General features: G+C 39.9%; 1 protein-coding gene across 5 annotated transcripts in view; it reads left to right on the top strand.

The window, feature by feature from the left end:
• OSBPL3 (oxysterol binding protein like 3) overlaps window positions 1–19,691 on the top strand; it is a 178,682-nt gene extending 158,991 nt beyond the window's left edge. For all 5 annotated transcript variants that reach the window (XM_060632741.3, XM_060632739.3, XM_060632740.3 and 2 more), the window contains 6 exons: window positions 3,431–3,509; window positions 4,925–5,069; window positions 8,252–8,396; window positions 10,082–10,208; window positions 12,072–12,194; window positions 15,910–19,691. In XM_060632741.3, coding sequence (XP_060488724.1) covers window positions 3,431–3,509; window positions 4,925–5,069; window positions 8,252–8,396; window positions 10,082–10,208; window positions 12,072–12,194; window positions 15,910–16,006 — 716 coding nt within the window. In that variant the 3' untranslated portion in view covers window positions 16,007–19,691. The remainder of the gene's footprint in view (window positions 1–3,430; window positions 3,510–4,924; window positions 5,070–8,251; window positions 8,397–10,081; window positions 10,209–12,071; window positions 12,195–15,909) is intronic.
• Window positions 19,692–20,391: the final 700 nt, after the last annotated feature.

The raw sequence follows: 20,391 nt of genomic DNA, 5'->3' as shown, positions 1-20,391 counted from the left end.
TTCAGTTTATATTTTGGATTTGGGAGGAGGGTGGGTTGTTCTGAAGAATAAATAAGACTGAAAATATTTCCTAAATGGATTAATTAATTTTGTTAAGTTATATATGTATTCAAAAGGCAGAGTGTACTTTAGGAGGAGAATTTGAACATCCTGGGTTTTCAAACAATGATTTTCAAACAATGAGCACACATCAGTTTTTAAAGCATTTTTCTCTGCTCACAGTGATAACACCTGAGTTACCACATTGCCTTTTCAAAAAAACTCTGTAAAAGTTAAAAGATATAAAAGAATATTTTGCAAAAAATAATAATAATAATAATCCCCTCCCTCCACCCCAACCCCCAGCCACTCAGTTCCTCTCTCTGGAGACAATATCGCTTTAGGTTGCAAGTACCGTAGTTCCCTTTCAGAATCTTTGCCAGTAAAGTTTAGAATTGAAGCTTGATTAGAAACTTCTCTAACTTTCACTGAAACCCTCTGGGAAGAATTCTTATAAGATCTCTAACTTCCTAATTGCTAAGAGTCACTGACCACGGAAGCATATTATGATGATGATGATGTGATGTATTATGTGATGGGAAGGATTTTCTCCCAAGTAGTTTCTGTGTGCCCCTTACCTTACACAACAGTATTCTCTTCAGCCTCCATTCTCCTTTCTCATCAGCCTTTTCCTGGGCAATCCCACCTATTCCCATAGGCTCATGACTCCCAAATCTTGCTTTTTTTTTTAGTTTATTTATTTATTTTGAGAGAGAGAGAGAGAGCAGGGGAAGGGCAGAGAGAGAGAGAGGGAGAGAGAATCCCCTAAGTAGCCTCCATGCTATCAACACAGAGCCCAATGTGGGGCTTGACCTCACAAACCTGTGAGATCATGACCTGACCCCAGATCAAGTGTCAGACACTGAACCAACTGAGCCACCCACGTGCCCCTCTTGCTTTTTAACCCAATCTGACATTTCTCTGCCTTTTAATCAGGTTGTTTAAGCCAGTTACACTTATTATGATTATTGATGAAGTTGGGTTTAAATGTGGCCTCTTATTATCTGTTTTCTGTTTGTTGCATCTGTTCTTTGTTCACCTTGTTTTTTTCTCTGCCTTCTTTGGGACTGAGTACTTTCTATGATTCCATCATACCTCCTTTGTTGGCTTATTAGCTAAAACCTCTGTTTCATTGTTTTAGTTGTTAGTTTAGGGTTTATATTATGTATCTTTAATATAGCCTATCTTCAAGTAATATGCCACTTCACATATAGTGTAATAAACTTACAAAAGTATACCTCCATTTCCCTTCTCCTAACCTGTGACCTCTGTGCTACTGTGAACATAACATTTTATTTACGTACCTTATAAACCCCACAATACAACATTACTGTTTTTGCTTTAAACAGCCAATTATCTTTTTATGGTAACAACTTTATTGAGATAAAATTTGTATGTCATACAATTCCCCTATTAAAAAGTATAATTCACTGAGTTTTAGTATATTCACAAAGTTGTCCAGTTACCATCACAATCAATTTTAGAATATTTTTTAATATTTATTGTCCAATTGGCTTCCATACAACACCCAGTACTCATCCTAACAAGTGCCCTCCTTAATACCTATCACCCGCTTTCCCCTCTCCCCCACCCTCATCAACCCTCAGTTTGTTCTCTGTATTTAAGAGTCTCTTATGGTTTGCCTCCCTCTCTCTCTATTTGTAACTTTATCCACCTTTCCCTTCCCCCATGGTCTTCTGTTAAGTTTCTCAGGATCCACATATGAGTGAAAGCATATGGTATCTGTCTTTCTCTGACTGACTTATTTCACTCAGCATAATCCCTCCAGTTCCATTCGTGTTGCTGCAAATGGCAGGATTTCATTCTTTCTCATTGCCAAGTAGTATTCCATTGTATGTATCCATCCATAGTTGATGGACATTTAGGCTCTTTCTATAATTGAGCTATTGTTGAAAGTGCTGCTATAAACATTGGGGCTCATGTGCCCCTATGCATCAGCACTCCTGTATACCTTGGGTAAATTCCTAGTAGTGCTATTGCTGGGTCGTAGGGTAGTTCTATTTTTAATTTTTTGAGGAACCTCCACACTGTTTTCCAGAGCAGCTGCACCAGTTTGCATTCCCACTGACAGAACAGTTTCATCACTCCAAAAGAAACCACCCCCACCTACCTACCAGTACCTACCCCACCCCAGCTTCTAATTTCCATCAACCTCTTCCATCCTTAGGCAATCCCTTACCTACTTTCTATCTCTATGGATTTTCCTATTAGGAATATTTTATAGACGTGAAATCATGTGGCCAAGGGCTGCCTGCTCCCAGCCCTATCACTCCCCTGCATCATGACCATGGCCCCCTACCAGCCTCCCTCCTTTCACCTTGCTCCCCTATGGCCTGTGTATTGTCATGCAGCAGTCAGAGGGATCACCCTCTCTGCCATTGTTTTTCTATTCCTTTTTTTAAAAATTCTGTTTTTACTCTGTTCTTTTTCCATTTGTGTCTTCCAGTTGGTGCCACCATTTATGCAAATGAGAAAACTATGAGACCATCTACAAATTCTCCCTGTCTGTCACAATCGGCATCTAATTTGTCAGCTAGTTCTATTCCTACTTCTTTCCTGGTTTTGGGATCATTCCCTTCTACTCTGTCTGCTATGGCCTTAGGTCACTTCACCCTCACTTATCCTTGGAGCAATTACAGCAACCTTGTAACCTGTCACCTTGCTTCTCATCTTTTGTGCTCCTGGTCCATTTTCTGTATTGGTCCCAATTGCCTCTGCAAAGTCTGTATCTAATCGCATGAGTTTTCTGTCTAACCAAACATCTTATTTTCCCCCAGCATATACACACCAGATGTCTTAGCCTGGCTTCTAGAGCCCATTGTTTTTGTACTCAGTCTGTCTTTCAGCTCGTCTTGCTGAACAATCCAAGACCTGTGGGACAGAACCACACCATGTTCTCTTATACCTCTCTCCCTTTGAACAAGCTGTCTTCTGCCTTCTTTTGCTTTTTTTCCTGCCTAGTGAACTCCTGCTTATTCTTCGGAGCCCAGTCTAAGTGCCCCCTTCAGACAGGCCTCTTCTGATGCTTTCCCCCAAGCATGTTGGTCATTCCTACTTCTATGGTTCCATTTCTTAAATATACTCAGTTACAGCCTGTGCCTCTCTTTGTGGGCATTACTTCTTTTCACTTTTGTCTCCCTTTCATACTGTGAGTTCTCCTAAGGGAAGGAACTTACCTTATAATTTCAGTTCCCCGATTCTCTTCCAGATACTCAATTGGTACATATATTGAATGAAAACTTATCCTGTATAATAATGAATTTTATTATGAAGAGGTTCTATATAGTGGTTGATCATTCATGCAGCCTAAGAATTCTCTGATCTGTATGGCTCTCCTTTTAAATATGTACTAATTGGTATTTCATTTCAGATGTGAGATGGAAAAACAAATTCTGGGGCAAATCCATGGAAATTGTCCCTATTGGCACCACCCACGTGACTCTGCCAGCGTAAGTTCTTCTGTGCTTAGGAACTTTATAGAATTTAGGGCCAAGATACAGCTTTAGGAATGGGACTCCCATTGTCCCCCATGGTGTTGAGTATATGTTTTTTCCCTTTTCATTGGTTTGACAGTAAGTTCAAATGTACCTCATTTTGACAAGCTCACATTTTCTTCAAACAGAAATGCCACCTGGAAACCAAAGTTCATTGAACAAAAGCTCTTTTAAAACTCGTTTCCACTTTCTAACAAAATTAAGAATGGTGGTTTGCCTTAACATTGTTGTCCTACCTAACTGTCAGAATTCCTTTAAAGAAAGATATGGACTTGATCCTACAGAGATTATTGGTACTCATTTATAAAGCCAAATGGCTGTGAGTGTGGCCTCTGGGACTGGGCTAATAGGACTCATGTACTCACCCTGCCACTTACTAATTGCAAAGCCTTGGGCAGGTTACTTAATCATTCTGATCACTAGTTCCCTCATCTATAAAACACGAGAAATAAACCACCTACTTTGCAGGGTTTATGAAGATTAAAGGAATAATGTACATAAAGCACTTTAAAGAGTACTTGGCAAATAGTATATGCCATGTAAGTGTTTGGTCTTATTATCATTATCCTCGTAATTATTATATGACTCTGTAAGTCTGAATACTTTCTCATTGTAAAAAGATTTAAGATATGTGTAAGATGTATATATAAAATAGGGGCGCCTGGGTGGCTTAGTTGGTTAAGCATCTGACTTTCACTCATGTCATGGTCTTGTGGTTTGTGAGTTCAAACCCTGCAACCAGGCTCTGGGCTGACAGCTCAGAGCCTGGAGCCTGCTTCAGATTCTGTCTCCCTCTCTCTCTTCCCCTCCCCTGCTTGCGCTCTGTCTCTCTCTCAAAAATAAATAAACATTAAAAATTTTTAAAGAAAGATTTATCTATAACATAGATGTGTCTTTGCATATACATATATACATATGTATGCGTGTGCACATATATACACATATGTGTGTATGCATGTGCGTATGTGTGTAGAGAGCAGATTGTAGAAGATGCCCCCACCTTCCCCATTGCCTCTTCCGTTTTCTAGTTTGGTGACTTTCGGCAAGTCACCTCTGGCTCTCAGTTTTCTCCTCTGTCAAAGGAGAGGTGGGTTGTTCGAGGACATCACCAGCTTCCAGTGAAGGCCCTGTCAGCTTCCAGAGTGGCCGTCTCTGACTGCTGCTCCCCTCTGTGACACGGATGACTCCTGGGGGAATGGAAGTCAGAATGCCCAGCATGGCTTAGGCACCCAGTTGGTTCTGGAAATGAAGGAAGGAGTAATTCATTATGTGACTTTTTTTTTTTTTTTTTTTTTTAAATAGCAATATCTGTTTGCATTTGCTGCTGGCTCTTCTGGGAATTGTTAATGCCACCATTTCCTCCTTTTTAGCTTTGGAGATCATTTTGAGTGGAACAAAGTGACCTCTTGCATCCATAACATCTTAAGTGGGCAGAGATGGATTGAGCACTATGGGGAGATTGTCATCAAGAACCTGAATGATGACTCCTGCCACTGCAAAGTGAATTTCATAAAGGTAACCGCCAGAAAGGCCTTGGCAGAGCAGGGCCTCCGGGCACAGGACATCCCAGGGAACTTTTCACCTTCACCCTTGTGCCATCAGGCAAGCAATGCCGGGGGATCCCTGGTGTTCCCCCCTCCCAACCCCTCTCACCTGGACCAGGGTTGTGGCCCCTTCGAGCCTCCCTCCTTCCACTCTTACTCCCCTGTGGTCTGTCCTCAACTGCAGCAGCCAGAGGGACTCTTATACAATGTAATTCATCATGCTACCTTATGGAGGAAGCTTGAAGACATTATGCTAAGTGTAATAAGCCAGACACAGGACAGGTATTGTGTGACTCCACTTTTGAGGTACCTAGAGCAGTCAGATTCATAGAGACAAAAAGTAGAATGGTGATGCCCGGGGCTGGTGGGTTGGGGAATGGCAGTTAGTGTTTCATGGATACACGGTTTCAGTTTGGGAAGATGAAAAAGCTCTAGAAATATAAAATGATGATGGTTACACAACATAGTGAATGTGCTTAGCGTCACTGAATTGTACACTTACAAATGATCACAATGGTACATTTTGTTATTTATGTTTTACTAGAATGAAAAAAATAAAAGTCACGCTGTATTTTCCTAGAGTAAAAGCCTGCCTCCTGACAATGGCCCACAAGGCCCTGTGCACTATGCACTGCCCACCCCCACCATGTTCACACATGCACACAAACACGCACACTGGCACATACACACACATGCGAACACAAGTGCATGCACACACACCTGCACACACACAGCTGGCCGCACATATATGAACACGCACATGCACACATACCTGCCTCTATATGGATATGTGCGCACGCACACACACACACACACACACACACACACACACACACACAAACACACTCATTCCTCTCCGATTTCAGCTTCCACCAACCCTTCCTCCCCTTCTGACCCCACTGGCCTTTCTCTCTCTCCATTTCCTCCTGCTTGGAGCCCTTCTCCACAGATCCTTCATCATCAGCCCTGTCTTCTTAGTCAGTCTCTATCATATCCCATTTTCTTCAAAGTTTTTATTCCCATCTATAGTTAGCTTGCTCACTGTTGGTTTACTTGTGTGTTTTCATCTTCTGTTCCCCACACCCGCCTCACCATCCGTGACTCTGGAGAAGCAAAAGCCTGGTCTAATCTTGCTCACTGCTGTAGGCTGATGTCTGGAAAGGCTCATGAACATTCATAGGGTAAATGAACAGATTGGCCAAAGGCAAAAGTGTGGAATAGTCTGCTTACCTTTCCAAATGCCTCAATTCCCTTAGATTCCTCTTCCCCTTAAAATTATCATGTACTTAACATGGTCTTAAAGGAACATTTGCATTTAATTACGGTCAAAATCAGAAGCCAAGAGATTAGGCTCTAATTGTGGCATTTCATGCAGGACCTCTCTACACCACCTGTAGCCTGTAGGGGATATTATGGAGAGATAGATGGAGGTCTGTATTATATCCTATAAATCAGACTAGTAATGTTTGAGGTAATATAAAAATGACTCTGCCTTGAAAACTTCATGTAGCTCAGCACCCTGAGCCAGGTGAAGGCCACCTGGTTCTCAGCACTTTCCCCAAGGAAATGTGCTTGAATCCCATTTCTACCATCTACTTAGTACTCACACACTTAGGGCCAGAGAATAGATTTCTGTGGCTACAAGAAATGAGGGGATTGGCACACTGGACGTACCTCTGGTGTTGAAAGAGAATCTGAAAGCAGATGTGGCCCTTCCCAATGGAGCACAGCCCTTCCTCTGTGGCATCCCCTTGTATTGCCAGCATTGGATTTGTCAGCAAATGTCTATAATAGAAAACCAGACTTCTGCTTCAGAATACACTTAAGAGCCTGGACGGTATCTGTTGCCACTTTCCTCCATTATTACCTGAGTAGAGACCTCAGGTTTACATTTCTGATTCAGCTGTGTGATGCTGCTGTACTCTGTCCTTCCTTCCATCTTCCTCGTAGACACAGAAGGGGGAAACCAAACCACCAGAATATGGCCCCAAAATGCCACTCAACTTTATTGGTTTCCAAATATGGATTCTGTTTTGGCTGAAAATAGCACTGGGAGTTTTGATTTATGAAGTAATGCCTTCCGTTCTTTTTTAGAGATTTTTTTTGGGGGGCAGCCAGGTAATGGGGAGATTAAAAAAAAAAAAAAAAAAACCCACACAACTCTAGGGAGTTAGACCACCCTCTGCTGGCCACCTTGTGGTACTGTATAAAACCCACAAGGCTGAGCTGAGCTGAGCTGCTCTCTCAGCCCAGGACCATTCCACAGTGTAAATAAGGGTTGCCTAACGTTCCAATGGATTCGATGAACAAATCTAGTTTGGGGGAGAAATAATCGGAGAAACTGAAAATTGGTTGCTTTATTATGACCAATGTTAACGAGCCTCCTTCTTGGTTTACAAAAAGCTATCTAGTTACCATCTAGAAAAATAAAAAAATACAAGTTATTTCTCTCTTAAATTGCAGTAGTCAGAGCCACAGGGACATCCAGGGAATGGCTATTCCAGAGGAGGGGCTTAGAGGCCAACCACATTATTTGGCCGAAGTGTGAGACCTGAGACTTTCCTTCTGACGTTGCATGTAGCAGAAGTAGGGAGAAAACCCGTATCTTTCACAAATGTTGCTTGTTCAGTTGCACACTGTAAATAAAGAGTTAGCTGTTAATTTCTATGAAGTAATTAAAAGTATGATTTGTTTAAAAAGCCAGAACCCGGGGCGCCTGGGTGGCGCAGTCGGTTAAGCGTCCGACTTCAGCCAGGTCACGATCTCACGGTCCGTGAGTTCGAGCCCCGCGTCAGGCTCTGAGCCCCGCGTCAGGCGCTGGGCTGATGGCTCGGAGCCTGGAGCCTGTTTCCGATTCTGTGTCTCCCTCTCTCTCTGCCCCTCCCCCGTTCATGCTCTGTCTCTCTCTGTCCCAAAAATAAATAAAAAACGTTGGAAAAAAAAATTAAAAAAAAAAAAAAAAAAAAGCCAGAACCCAGAACCAGCACACTATATACAATGCAGAATCATTCTTTTTTTTTATTTTATTATTATTTTTTTTTAATGCAGAATCATTCTTGTGGTTTTTTTCTCTTTCCTTTGCTTTTCCTCTTAATATCTGTAATAAGTTGACCCCAAAGTACTAAAAACAGATAACTTATATTTGAATCCTAGGCAAAATACTGGAGCACTAATGCCCGTGAGATTGAAGGTACGGTATTTGACAAGAATGGAAAAGCCGTGCATCGGCTCTTCGGGAAATGGCACGAAAGCATCTACTGTGGGGGCTCCTCCTCGTCCACCTGTGTCTGGAGAGCAAGTTAGTATTCGGGTTAATCAGTTCTGGGCCAGGGGTGGGGGACATGGCCAGAGGAACCGCAGGCGGGCTGGCAGCAGTGTCTGTCTCGTACCTCTAGCCTCTACCTGCTTTGAACTCCATTCGAGCGGCCAGCCCTTCTTTCATTCAGTAATCATTATCTCAGCCTCATCCTTATGCTTCTCAACAACACCTCAGTTGGCCTGCTAGGTCCTGGGTTCTTAATCCTGGAACAAAGCCATTGGTCACTTAATCCGTGGTCACTCTGAGGAAATCTTCCAGGCCACACACATCACTCCTGTGCCTATCTTGGGCACTAAGGAGTGTTAGTGAAGCACAGGAAGTCATTCTAGAGTAAGAATGAATAAAGAGGAAACTGTCAGTAGACAAGAAGAGTGACCTGGGGCTTCTACAAAAGTCAGGGGTCTCCCGGATTCACCCAATACCATTAGCCACTCTGATGTCTCTTGTAATTCTAGAAAAATAGCCCTTGAGCAGCTATGGGGAGAAAGGGCTAGGGAAGCCAAACCTTCATAATATGTCCCCAAAACCTTTTAAGACGTTTGTCCATCTTTTAAGTCTTGGTCATATTATAAAACCATCATTTTGAGATACCACCACAAGAATGCTTTGGGCTGATCAAAACAAAACAAAATAAAACAAAATCATTCTAATAGTGACTTAAATCATTAGGATGTGTGCTATTACTTAACAAGGAAGGGGGAGGATGGGTCCGTGTTTGTTATACAGGCAACTTACCTGTGTCAAGAGCACAGACCATTGAGGACACATTCTGTCACTCCCAATGTAGCAGTGATACATTGCAGGGGCCCAAGGCTCTGGGTGGTGGCAGCCTGGCAGCTTGAAACTGTGGCAGTGGCCCCATCCTTTGAAGGGTGGAGGCATCCTTCCCCCACTGGGCCTTGTCGTCTGGGCCTGTGGTGGCAGTGGTAACCCTGATGATCTCTGAATCACCTTCCCACTCATTCTTCCCTTTGCTTGAGGGTTAACACATGTTTGCAGCTGGGTAACTTGATGGAAGCATCCTGTAAAATGCCAGTGGTCCAACAGCCTTACTTCATTCGGTCCCCTTGACATCCAGCTGGCGGTATTTCTGCCGGTATAATCCCACGTCTATTCCCGGCTTCCACTGAGTTAGTTTTAAATATAAATGTGTAAGATATGGAGGGACAAGACTTGGTAAAAGGAAGGGCAGAAATGGAAAAAAGAATAACGTTGACCACTTGCTATGGGTTCAACACTATTTTAGGTACTAGACAGAGTTCCAGGAGGATTTGACATTTCTTAAATGAAAAATGGATTCTCCAGAGTGAGAGTGTTGTTAGTCAGGAAAACATGGACCCAGAGTTCTTTTTCACATGTTTATTTTTGTAACAAATTATTTTTATAACTTGCACAGTATAAAAACTTCACAGCATTACATAAATTCCCTATCTGACCACACAAAAGAGGTCTTATCCTTGTAGGTAGAAGAAAACTTACAGAGAAAAAGATTTATGGAGGAACATTCAACACCTATTTGTTAGCCAGAATATTTTAATAGAAATGGAAGAATTTAGAGCTGAGAGAGAAAAAATAATAGCTGGTTTGAGATGAAAAAGGTGAAGGAATTAAAATGTAATGTAAATGAAAGGAAGTTGGAAATGAATGATTTCTTTTTCTTTTAGATCCCATGCCAAAAGGCTATGAGCAATATTATGGCTTCACACAGTTTGCCCTAGAATTAAATGAAATGGATCCATTGTCAAAGTCTTTATTACCACCTACTGACACTCGATTTAGACCAGACCAAAGGTAAGGACTTTTTAAAGATCTTTATCTCCAGAGATGTAAAACTCTTTTTTTTTTTTTTTTTTTTTTTTTTTTCAACGTTTTTTTATTTATTTGTGGGACAGAGAGAGACAGAGCATGAACGGGGGAGGGACAGAGAGAGAGGGAGACACAGAATCGGAAACAGGCTCCAGGCTCTGAGCCATCAGCCCAGAGCCTGACGCGGGGCTCGAACTCACGGACCGTGAGATCGTGACCTGGCTGAAGTCGGACGCTTAACCGACTGCGCCACCCAGGCGCCCCCGATGTAAAACTCTTTATAAAGAGTCTTACTAACAACTCCCAGGCCATCAGAGGAGCCCGAGAGAGACAATGTCGTTAGGAGTAGAGGTCTAGGAGGATTGAAAACAATCATGTCATGGGAGGTATGGAGCCCAGCTTAATTCTATGTGTGGCCTGGCCTTTATTCATCAGTAAAGGCTTAATTCTATTGAAATATCCCCCCAAAGTGTTTATTTTTAAGAGTTTTACTGCCTATAATAATATAGAACTTATAACTGTGTATTTGAAAGAGTGAAAAACACCCAATTCCTTTACACTTCAGATTTAAATTATTTTGGTGCATAAAAACCTAACTTCTCATTCTAGGTTTGCTGGCCACAAGCTGTGTCATCTTTCTTAGTCTCAGTTTCCTATTCTGTATAATAGAAATAATTATCTCTGCCCTGGGGCCTAATTAAGACTCAAAACCCAGAAAGGAAAAAGGAAAATTATATATTTGACTTTATTTAAAAAAAACAACAAACTTCTTCATGGCAAAGTAAAAAAATATTTTTATACCCAGAGCCAAAAAGACAAACGACAAACTGGGAAATCTATATTTCAACTCATTTCATGAATTGGTTTCAAAAATCAAGACTAACTCACTAAAAAAAAAAAAAAAAAAAAAAAAAAAGACATAGGAAAATGAACTGTTCACAAAGTAGGAAATGCAGATATCCCTTAAACATATGAAAAGATGCTTAGTCCCACTGAAAGAAATGCCTATTTTCAAAAATTTTTTTAAAAGTTTATTTTGGGGGGGGGGGGAGAAATAGAGAGCAAGCAGGGGAGGGGCAGAGAGATAGAGAAGAAAAAAAAAAAGGAAAAAAAAAAACCCAAGCAAGCTCTGCGCTGTCAGCATGGAGCCCGATGCGGGGCTCAAACTCACGAACTGTGAGATCATGACCTGAACTGAAATCAAGAGTTGGATGCTTAACCGACTGAGCCACCTACGTGCCCCAAGAAATGCATATTTTTAAAAAATATATAGACATACTAATTCTTAATGTATCAGGTAGCAAGATTCAAAAGTTTGATGTACTCTGAGGCTACAGGCAAAAGGTATGGTGAGGAAACAGGTGGGATGAGAGATGGGGATGAAAGGGACAAATTCCTTTTTATAGATCTGATTTTTTGAGCCATGTCTATGTCACCAGTTCAAAAAATAATATCTTGGGGCACCTGGGTGGCTCAGTCAGTTGAGCGTCCGACTTTGGCTCAGGTCATGATCTCGCAGTTCATGAGTTTGAGCCACACATCGGGCTCTGTGCTGTCAGTGCGGAACCCACTTTGGATCCACTGTCCTTCTTTCTCTCTGCCCCTCCCCTGCTCACTCTCTGTCCCTCTCTCAAAAATAAATAAACATTTAAAATAATAATGATGATGATGATGATGATGATGATGATGTCTTCCCTAACTACCCCAAAATACTGTTTTAAAGGTTGAAGGGGGGTTCTTACCTATAGGGAAGCATTTTGAATATCCAGTCTTAGATACAGAATTCTAGAAGTAATGATTACAGTATTTTCTCGGAATTTGTGTTGCTTTTTTTCCCTAATTCCTCAGGTTCCTAGAAGAAGGGAACTTGGAAGAAGCTGAAATACAAAAGCAGAGGATTGAACAGCTACAGAGAGAAAGGCGACGGGTCTTAGAAGAAAATAATGTGGAACACCAGCCGCGGTTTTTCAGGTGTGTGCGCATATTGTGTGGGTCATTGGTGGATAGGTACTGGTGACACCTGATGCTTCCAGTATGAAGAGAGTAAATGGGCTGTCCCCTCCCCAAAGGAGAGCCTTCTTGGTGTTTTTCTTGCTTCAGAGTGCAGAAACTTCTCCCCTGGAAAATGGAAATTCTGAGTGGTCTAATTCTTTCTTTTTTTTTAATTTTTTTTTTTTTTTTTTTTTTTTTTTTTTTTTTTTTTGAGAGAGAGAGAGAGAGCACAAGTTGGGCAGAGGGGCAGAGAGAGGAGAGAATCTTAAGCAGGCTCCACACTTAGCACAGAGACCAATATGGGGCTCGATCTCATGACCGTGGGATCATGACCTGAGCTGAAATCAAGAGTCAGGTACTCAACGGACTGAGCCACCCAGGTGCCCTGCAAGTGGTCTAATTCTTGAATTGCAGAAGTTACAAAACACTTCAGTTTGGATTTGGAACATTTACTGTTAGTTTTAAAATAACTTGCCATTAAAGTCCTGTTAAAAATAAACTTAAAGATCTAGAAGGGGCATCAGAGATCATCAGCCCTTTACCCCCTCTTTTATATTAACTGGGCAGAAGCAAAGGCCCAGGGAACATAGGAGGCCCCAGTGAAATGTCCTGGACTGGCACCTGGCTCTCCTGGCTACTGGCCAGGGCTTTGTATGGTTTTAGGGGCTTTTTTATTGGTTTAATAAAAAAAAAAAAAATCAACATTAAAACAGGCATACACAGAAAAGCCACAGGCTTCTGCCCTACCCCTTCCACCCCAGTCTTGCTTTCAGGGAAGCCAGGGTTTTTTTGTTTGGGGTTTGTTGGTTGGTTGGTTGGTTTTTCGTTTTTTTGTTTTCTGTTTCTGTTTTGTTTTGGTTGCCATTGTGTTTTAATGGATAACATGAACACTTCTAGGAGGAATTAGCTACTGATCTGTCAGCAGCAGAAATAAAGTCTGTATTCCAAAATAGCAAAAAGTACTATTCATCCCCAAAATATAATGCTTTTTCCCCCTGGAGTCAATGTGGGTTTTGCCAGATCCCTTCTGATCATTTCCCCAGACTCAGGAGATAAGCAAATGAAGATCAACCAGAGTTTCATCCCAGAATATTCATAACTTTGTTTAAATATTTTAAAAACAAGACATCTTTAACTATTTTTTAAAGGCAAGAGATAGATAAATGGATAGATTAACAGACTGATCAGTTGATTTACTGATCAATTGATAGATATACACATATACCTTTAAGTAGGCTAATTTTTTCTTTTTCTTTCATAAATCATCTAGGGTCTTGTGTCTGGTTTTTTTTTGTTTTCTTTTTTTTTAAGTAGGCTTCATGGCCAGCATGGAGCCCAACATGGGGCTTGAACTCACAACCCTGAGATCAAGACCTGAGCTGAGATCAAGAGTCAGACACTTCACTGAGCAAACCAGGCGCACCTCATGTCATTTTTAAACAAGGGAAATTATATTTATAAAGATGTTCATTGCAGTATATTCAGGATCATTAAAAACTGTAGGTAACTAAACTGTCTCAAGAACTAGGTAGGGAGATTCATCAATTTTACCTAATGTGAAAGTCCACAAAGTCTGTGGAGCTCTATGGGAAATAAATTAACATTTAAATGCAAAATATAAACCATTATCTAGGCTGTTGTTGAAACCATCTAGAATTATGTCTGGAATGGAAAAGGACAGAACATGGATGCAGCCAGGTGGCTCTTTTTCCTCTTGATTGTCTGTTAAATTATCACGCTATTAGATGTGGCAAATAAAGAGCTGGAGAAAAGGCAAGAATTCTTCAGCAGTAGTGGTCCTGGCAAAGAGGTGACAGAGGAATGTAGGAACAAGGGGAGTGTCCACAGAAATTCCAAGTGGCAACTACAGTTCCTACAGAACTGGGCTCCTCTGTTTCATAGTCAAGTACTGGGTATGCAGACTGGCTTATTTTAGACACATCCCTTTATTAGAATAGGGAAACAAGTGTGGTAAGAATCCCTGTTCCTGGGAGGTTGAGAAACAGGCACTCTCCACTTATGCTTTTGAAGCATATGAAATATCAGTCAAAATTATAAATGTACACCCTCTTTGACATAGTTCTACTTACTGGAATTTTTAATGTGACTATACTCACATATGTATAAAATTACATATTGTTATATGTTTATTATATTATTATTAACATTTGTCTGTGATAGCTAGAGATTAAAAACAACCTCCTAAAGGCTCACCAGTAAGATACCTGTTAAATTGTGGTCCATTTCTACAATGGAATATCATGCGACTGTTTAAAAAGAAATCAGGGTCACCTGGGTGGCTCAGTCAGTTAAGCATCTGACTCCTGATTTTGGCTCAGAGCATGATCTCACAGTTTGTGAGTTCAAGCCCCAGGTCGGGCTCTGTGCTGACAGTGCTGAGCCTGCTTGGGATTCTCTCTCTTCTTTGCTCTCTGCCCCTCCCCTTCCTCAAGAATAAACAAATAAACAAATAAACTTAAAAAAAAAAATCAGGATTCCCTATTGCCACAGAGTCCCCAAACTTTTGGGGACTATAAAATACAAATGGTAAATATTGTTAGCTTTGCAGGCCATAAGGTCTTAGTTGTAATTATTCCATCCCACTGAGCGGCATAAAAGCACCAATAGACAACAGTTAAACAAATGGGCATGGTGGTGTTCCAATAAAAAGGGATTAAGATTAAAGGGTATCTACTTATAAAATAAATACGTCACAGAGATGAGAAACACAGCATAGGGAATATAGTTGATAATATTGTAATAATGTATGGTAACAGATAGTGACTACGCTTATTATGGTGACCACTGATGTAGTGCTGTGTACAGAATTGTTGAATCAATATATTGTACACCTAAAACAAATATAACAATGTATGTTAATTATACTTCAACTTAAAAAAAAAAAAAAAAAAACAGCATTACAAAGATAGGCAGAAGCCTGGATTTGGCCCTTGGGCTGTAGTTTGCTGATCTTACTGTGACAACAGAAAATGATCTCCAATATGTATTGTTATGTCAAAAACTCAAAAGGTAGGACACCATAGAGTGCTGTCATTGTGGAAGAAATGGGAGAGGAGTGGAGTATGTATGTGTATGCATGCGTGCTCACACATGCATGAAATTTCTCTGAAAGAATGAAGCTTATAAGATCATCATTGCCTCTGAAGAAAAGGACTGGAAATCTGGGAGATAGGAATAAGAAGAAAACTTTTAGCTATCTACCCTTTTGTACCTTTTGAATTTTCATCTATTTAATATATTATCTATTCAAAGGATAGTGAACCAAGGCTATTCTCTCCTGACTCTTATGTCTTCCAATTCCTTTTGTTTTTAATGTTAACTTATCACTTCATTGAACAATCTAGTTGATTTGTAGCTTTTCCATAGTCACACCCAAGGTGTGGCTGTCATCCCAGCCATGTTTTATATATGACAAACTGTTCCCTTATCCATGCTTCTCTCAAGCACCATTTTTTTCACAGCCTCTAAGTTTGAGAAGTCAAAGTCAGAAGTGACAAAATGGCCTCCAGGCTTCCTGTTCCCTCATAGTTCCCATATGAGATTATCAGGGACATTGTATGTCTGTAAGATTGATAGCCTGGCCCAGGGTTGGGAGGAAGAAAGGAGGGAAAGGGAAGGAGAGAATATGACAGTGTTTTCAGTAGCCTTCAAGAAATTCTTTTATCCTTCACAGGAAATCCAATGATGACTGTTGGGTGAGCAACGGCACCTATTTGGAACTTAGAAAAGATCTTGGTTTTTCCAAATTGGACCATCCTGTCTTGTGGTGAAAAAGGAAAGAAGAATGATACACCTGTACTTCTCTTGTGTTTGCTTTCTGAAGCCACAAACCTGTGTCTATATATTTAAAAGAAATTATCTAGAATGATTACCTGTGCTTAGCTTAGCATTGTATTTAAGTATGTATTTTCTTCAATAGTTTCCTTTATAATTTCAAATGTTATCACAATTGTTTATATGAATGTAGAACACCTTGATATTTCATTTTATATATAAGCTATTTAATAAAAATGAAAGACTGAATGTTAATGTGTGGGTTAAAAAAGAAGCTTTAACACTAATTTTCCAAAGGTTAGGAAAATTCAAATTAAATTCATGCCTTATAAAATTATGTTGGAGAAAAAAAATTTATCTCTCCCAGGTGCATTAAGAACTAAGAATACCCAGGGTTACTCACTCATGCGTAAGCTACCCAAGTTTAATTTGGTAGCTCAGATATCTTTTTGCCTCCGACAGCTCTTGAATTGCTCATCCAGAACAATTCTGCTGGTGCTGGAGTCCGAAGAATACTTCCATTTTGGTGGTTGGGAGCCTGGTAGGAGATTAGTAGGATGTACGTTTTTACATGACATAGATACGGCACCTTCCTGAAGAGGAAAAGCATTTGAGCTCATCCCTCCCTAGAGTTCTTATTGCCTTATGTGCAAAACTGTACCCTGTTACTCAGAGAAATTGTCAATCTGAGAAATGCCCATTAGTTAAACACTATAATGGCATCCCAGAGACATAGTAGGAAATCTCTCCTTAGTGAGAACCAAATTCTTGACAAGAAACTGTTTTCTGCTTCCCTCCAGCCCCACCCCTAGATTCCCCACTCCCTACTTTTCTGTTGAGTATGGAATGTTCCAGTTTAGCATAAAACATATGGTGCATTCCACACAGCAGTTTGACTTTCTAAAAGTTTAGCAAAATAACTGATTGTTTTCAAGAACTCAACAGTTTTTTCTTAAATACTGTTTTGGTATTTTCTACCTCTTAATAACACCATATTTTAGATCTTGTATAAGAAGTTTGACCATCTGCCTTATAGACAAATGTAGAGAATTGATGTTCTTCCTTTGTGTTGTGTTCTGATGAAGCTTTGTCTTATCTCTTTCCTACACTTTCTTCTTACTCATTTCCCTCTTTTGTGAGTCTTGCAGCAGTCTTGAATAATACAGATTATAACTCCTGAAAGGGGAAACTTTGTCTTTTTAAATATGTTATTTTAAAGTACGATAATAGAATCTGTGCAGTAGTTGAAGTGTGTTATCAAAGTAGTTCCAACTTCTGCCCAGATTACATTAAAACCAAAGCGTAATTTTTAAGTCTTTGACTCTATTGTCCATAACAGTCCTATGGAATATCAAGTATAATGGTGTGTTAAACAGTTTTCGCCAGAAAACACTTACAGATATTTAAATAATTTCAGAGCACGTAGAATTCCAGAAATGAAAAGGAGAATAAGTATCGGGAAAAAAAGAACACATGATTTTTTCAGTTTACACCAAATAATCAACTAGTTGGACAGTATTGCACTTTCAAAATGTAGAGTTACAGAAAGTGAGTCGTGGCCTTTTGGAATTTGCAGATGATTAGCATTTTAAAACAACAAATGATTCCTTAAATATTACATTCATTCATTCCATTTTATCAAGAAGTCAAGATGAACACAATGTGAATGTCATTTCCATTTCTAAGCAGTTAAAGGACACAATCAGATTCTTTGGTACGTGCTTTGTTCTTTTCTTTTCAAGCATATATCCAAAGTCTGCTCGCAGAGAGGAAGAAGCAGGCTGTAGATGTAAGGATACTCTAGGGGAAAACAAACCTAGTTTTCACAATGTGAAGGAAAATGTGGACTTTTAGCCATATCAACTATGAAATAGGCCTCCTCCAGAGGCTGGCTCAAAAAAGAAACAACAACAACAAAACCAAGATGGGCAGCCTGAATGGGTGTAGCATTGTTATATAGTATTTGGAAATTTTTTCATTGTCCCCGTGCTGTTATTTCAATTGATTTTATGCTTTATATTGGAGTCACAAAGATAAATGGACCAAATATCACCTTTGTAGTCCTCTTATTTGAGATGGAAACAGAGGTGAATTAGAATATAGTACAGAACTATATGCAAATTTAAAAAGCTATTAGTACCAGCATCTGTAAAGGGCTTTTCTAAAATTTAAACAGTTTAGTGAGTCATACTGTTATAATCTTAAAAGTACCTTGAGGGGGAAATGGCTTCTTTTTTCCTTTAGTCCCTATTCTCAAAAGCACCTTCCCATGTCATCTGTAGCTCAAGGGTATTTCATATTTTTAAGATAAAGAAAACAAACGTGGCATTCTTTGGGAAGAATTGAAGTAGAATCTGACTTTCTGAACTTTGAAAATCCCAATTAAACAATTGCAGTCACTGCACCATCTAAGATATGCTGTAACCAACCTCCATTTTATTCCTGATGATTCTATCCCAAATCCATGGGGAATTACACAGATACTCTTGGGAATGGGACTTTGCACCGTCAACCACATTGTACTTCAGAAGTTCCTATGGCCACTATCGATTACCCCAAGTTGCAGGTGATTCATTCAGGAAGAAACCAGCACTCTCCAGTGTATCCAGACAGCACATGGCTTCCCTCTGCTGACCCCAAAGCACAGTCTGGTATTTCCCGAGTCAAATGTAATAATCAGAATCACAGGGTGGCTCTCCATGCCATTTGCCTCCCAAAAGTCAGGCCAGTTCTGGTACTAATTTAACCAGAGTTCACTTTAGGACAACAGTCCAGTTATCTATCAAGGAAAGTACCCCAATAGCCCACAATCTTTGTTTGCTTCCTGTGGGGCTCTCTGGAAGAGAAAAACAAACCTCAAAAATACTTGATTGTTTATTTCATTTGAGCTGCTGCCTTTCTCACATTCTGCTTATAATTACCATCAGTAAATCATTTACTTGAACTTCAAGTATTGTCCCTCATCCGTATTTTCCAGATTTATGATGAGTGGTCTTGTTCGACCATTAACAGTGTCAACCCTAAAAGAAAAACCATAAAGTTTTTATTTCGCTGTTGAATTTTGTTGTAGGCTTACTAACATATTCCAGAAGTTCTATCATGCCCTCAAACTATCGTATAATTTTCTCAGACCTTTTTTTTAAAGTTATGAGTAGGAGCAATAAAGTTGTTCTTGTGATGTTAGGAAGAATAATTCCAATGTATTGGCATAATTTATTTGAATCTTTAATTTTGATATTAACATCAGCATAAATCTATTTTTGCTACCAGATGATAGCTATTTTCATGTGCTCAACTTCCCTCTGCATATATGAATCTGTTATTCGGTGTTAGTCTTTATTTCCCTGTGTTGGAAATATGTATCACATAAGTATCTGTAAATCATGACAGAAAATGCAAACCACTTCCTGAGACTTCTGTTTGGGTTATGCAATGATAAAAAGTTGCTAATTTATTTTGCTCATGATGGTTTTATCTTCCTCTGTTACCCTCAGAGGATACTTAAAAAAAAAAAAAAAAAAAAGGATGTCTGTAAATCTTCTATCTAGCTGTGTATAAGATTATTTTCTGTTTAAATCCCACCCTTCCACCTATACCTCATTATCTCCACAAAGCTCCTACTAATTTGTTTATCCCCCCTCATGTAGCTAGTTGACTGGGAATAAACAACATGGAAAAAGGCCAACTTTGTCTTTGTTTTTCCAGATTAATGGGTATTAGTGGCTGCTGAAAGGGACAGAGTAAGACTCTAAACTAGGTTCTTTGGAGGAAGAAACACACCAGGTTACCTAAAATGATAGAGATTTGAAATAAGAATACCCTGAGACATAAACTGGGAACCCAAAAAGTTGCCGCACATTTTCAGGATGTACTACAAATGTAGGTCCCCCAGCCCTCAGGACGAGGGAGCCCTGTGTTTACCCCAGCACACTATGGAAATAAGATTTTCTGCGGGCCCTAACATGAAAAAGGAAAGTGCTGACTGCTTACACCAATTTAACGGCCCTTATGAGTGACTGGCTCCTCTCCTCCTCCCATATCCAAGTTGTGTCCTTTGCAATGCTAGGAACATTCTTCGTCTTCACTAAAGGCCCACCTGGTTCACTGACAAGATAAATACATCATGTTCCACAAGGCACTGGATCGCAGTTATGTGCATAAACTCACATCTCTGTATCCCTAAAAATACTTAGACAACCAAAGGCAATTTATGAAACTTGGTTGGATCCTGGCTTAAAAGAAAAATAAGCTATAAAAGACATTTTGAGGATAATTAGTGAAAATTGGATAGAAGCCTAATGAAATTATTGCTAATTTTCAAATATGTGTTGTTGATATTGCCTGTTGATCTGAATCAAATCTGCCATCAAAGGAGGACTAT

This window comes from Panthera onca, chromosome A2 (assembly GCF_046562875.1).
Source record: "Panthera onca isolate mPanOnc1 chromosome A2, mPanOnc1 haplotype 2, whole genome shotgun sequence".
Classification (NCBI taxonomy): domain Eukaryota; kingdom Metazoa; phylum Chordata; class Mammalia; order Carnivora; family Felidae; genus Panthera; species Panthera onca.
This window is presented reverse-complemented; position numbering and strand designations above follow the sequence as displayed.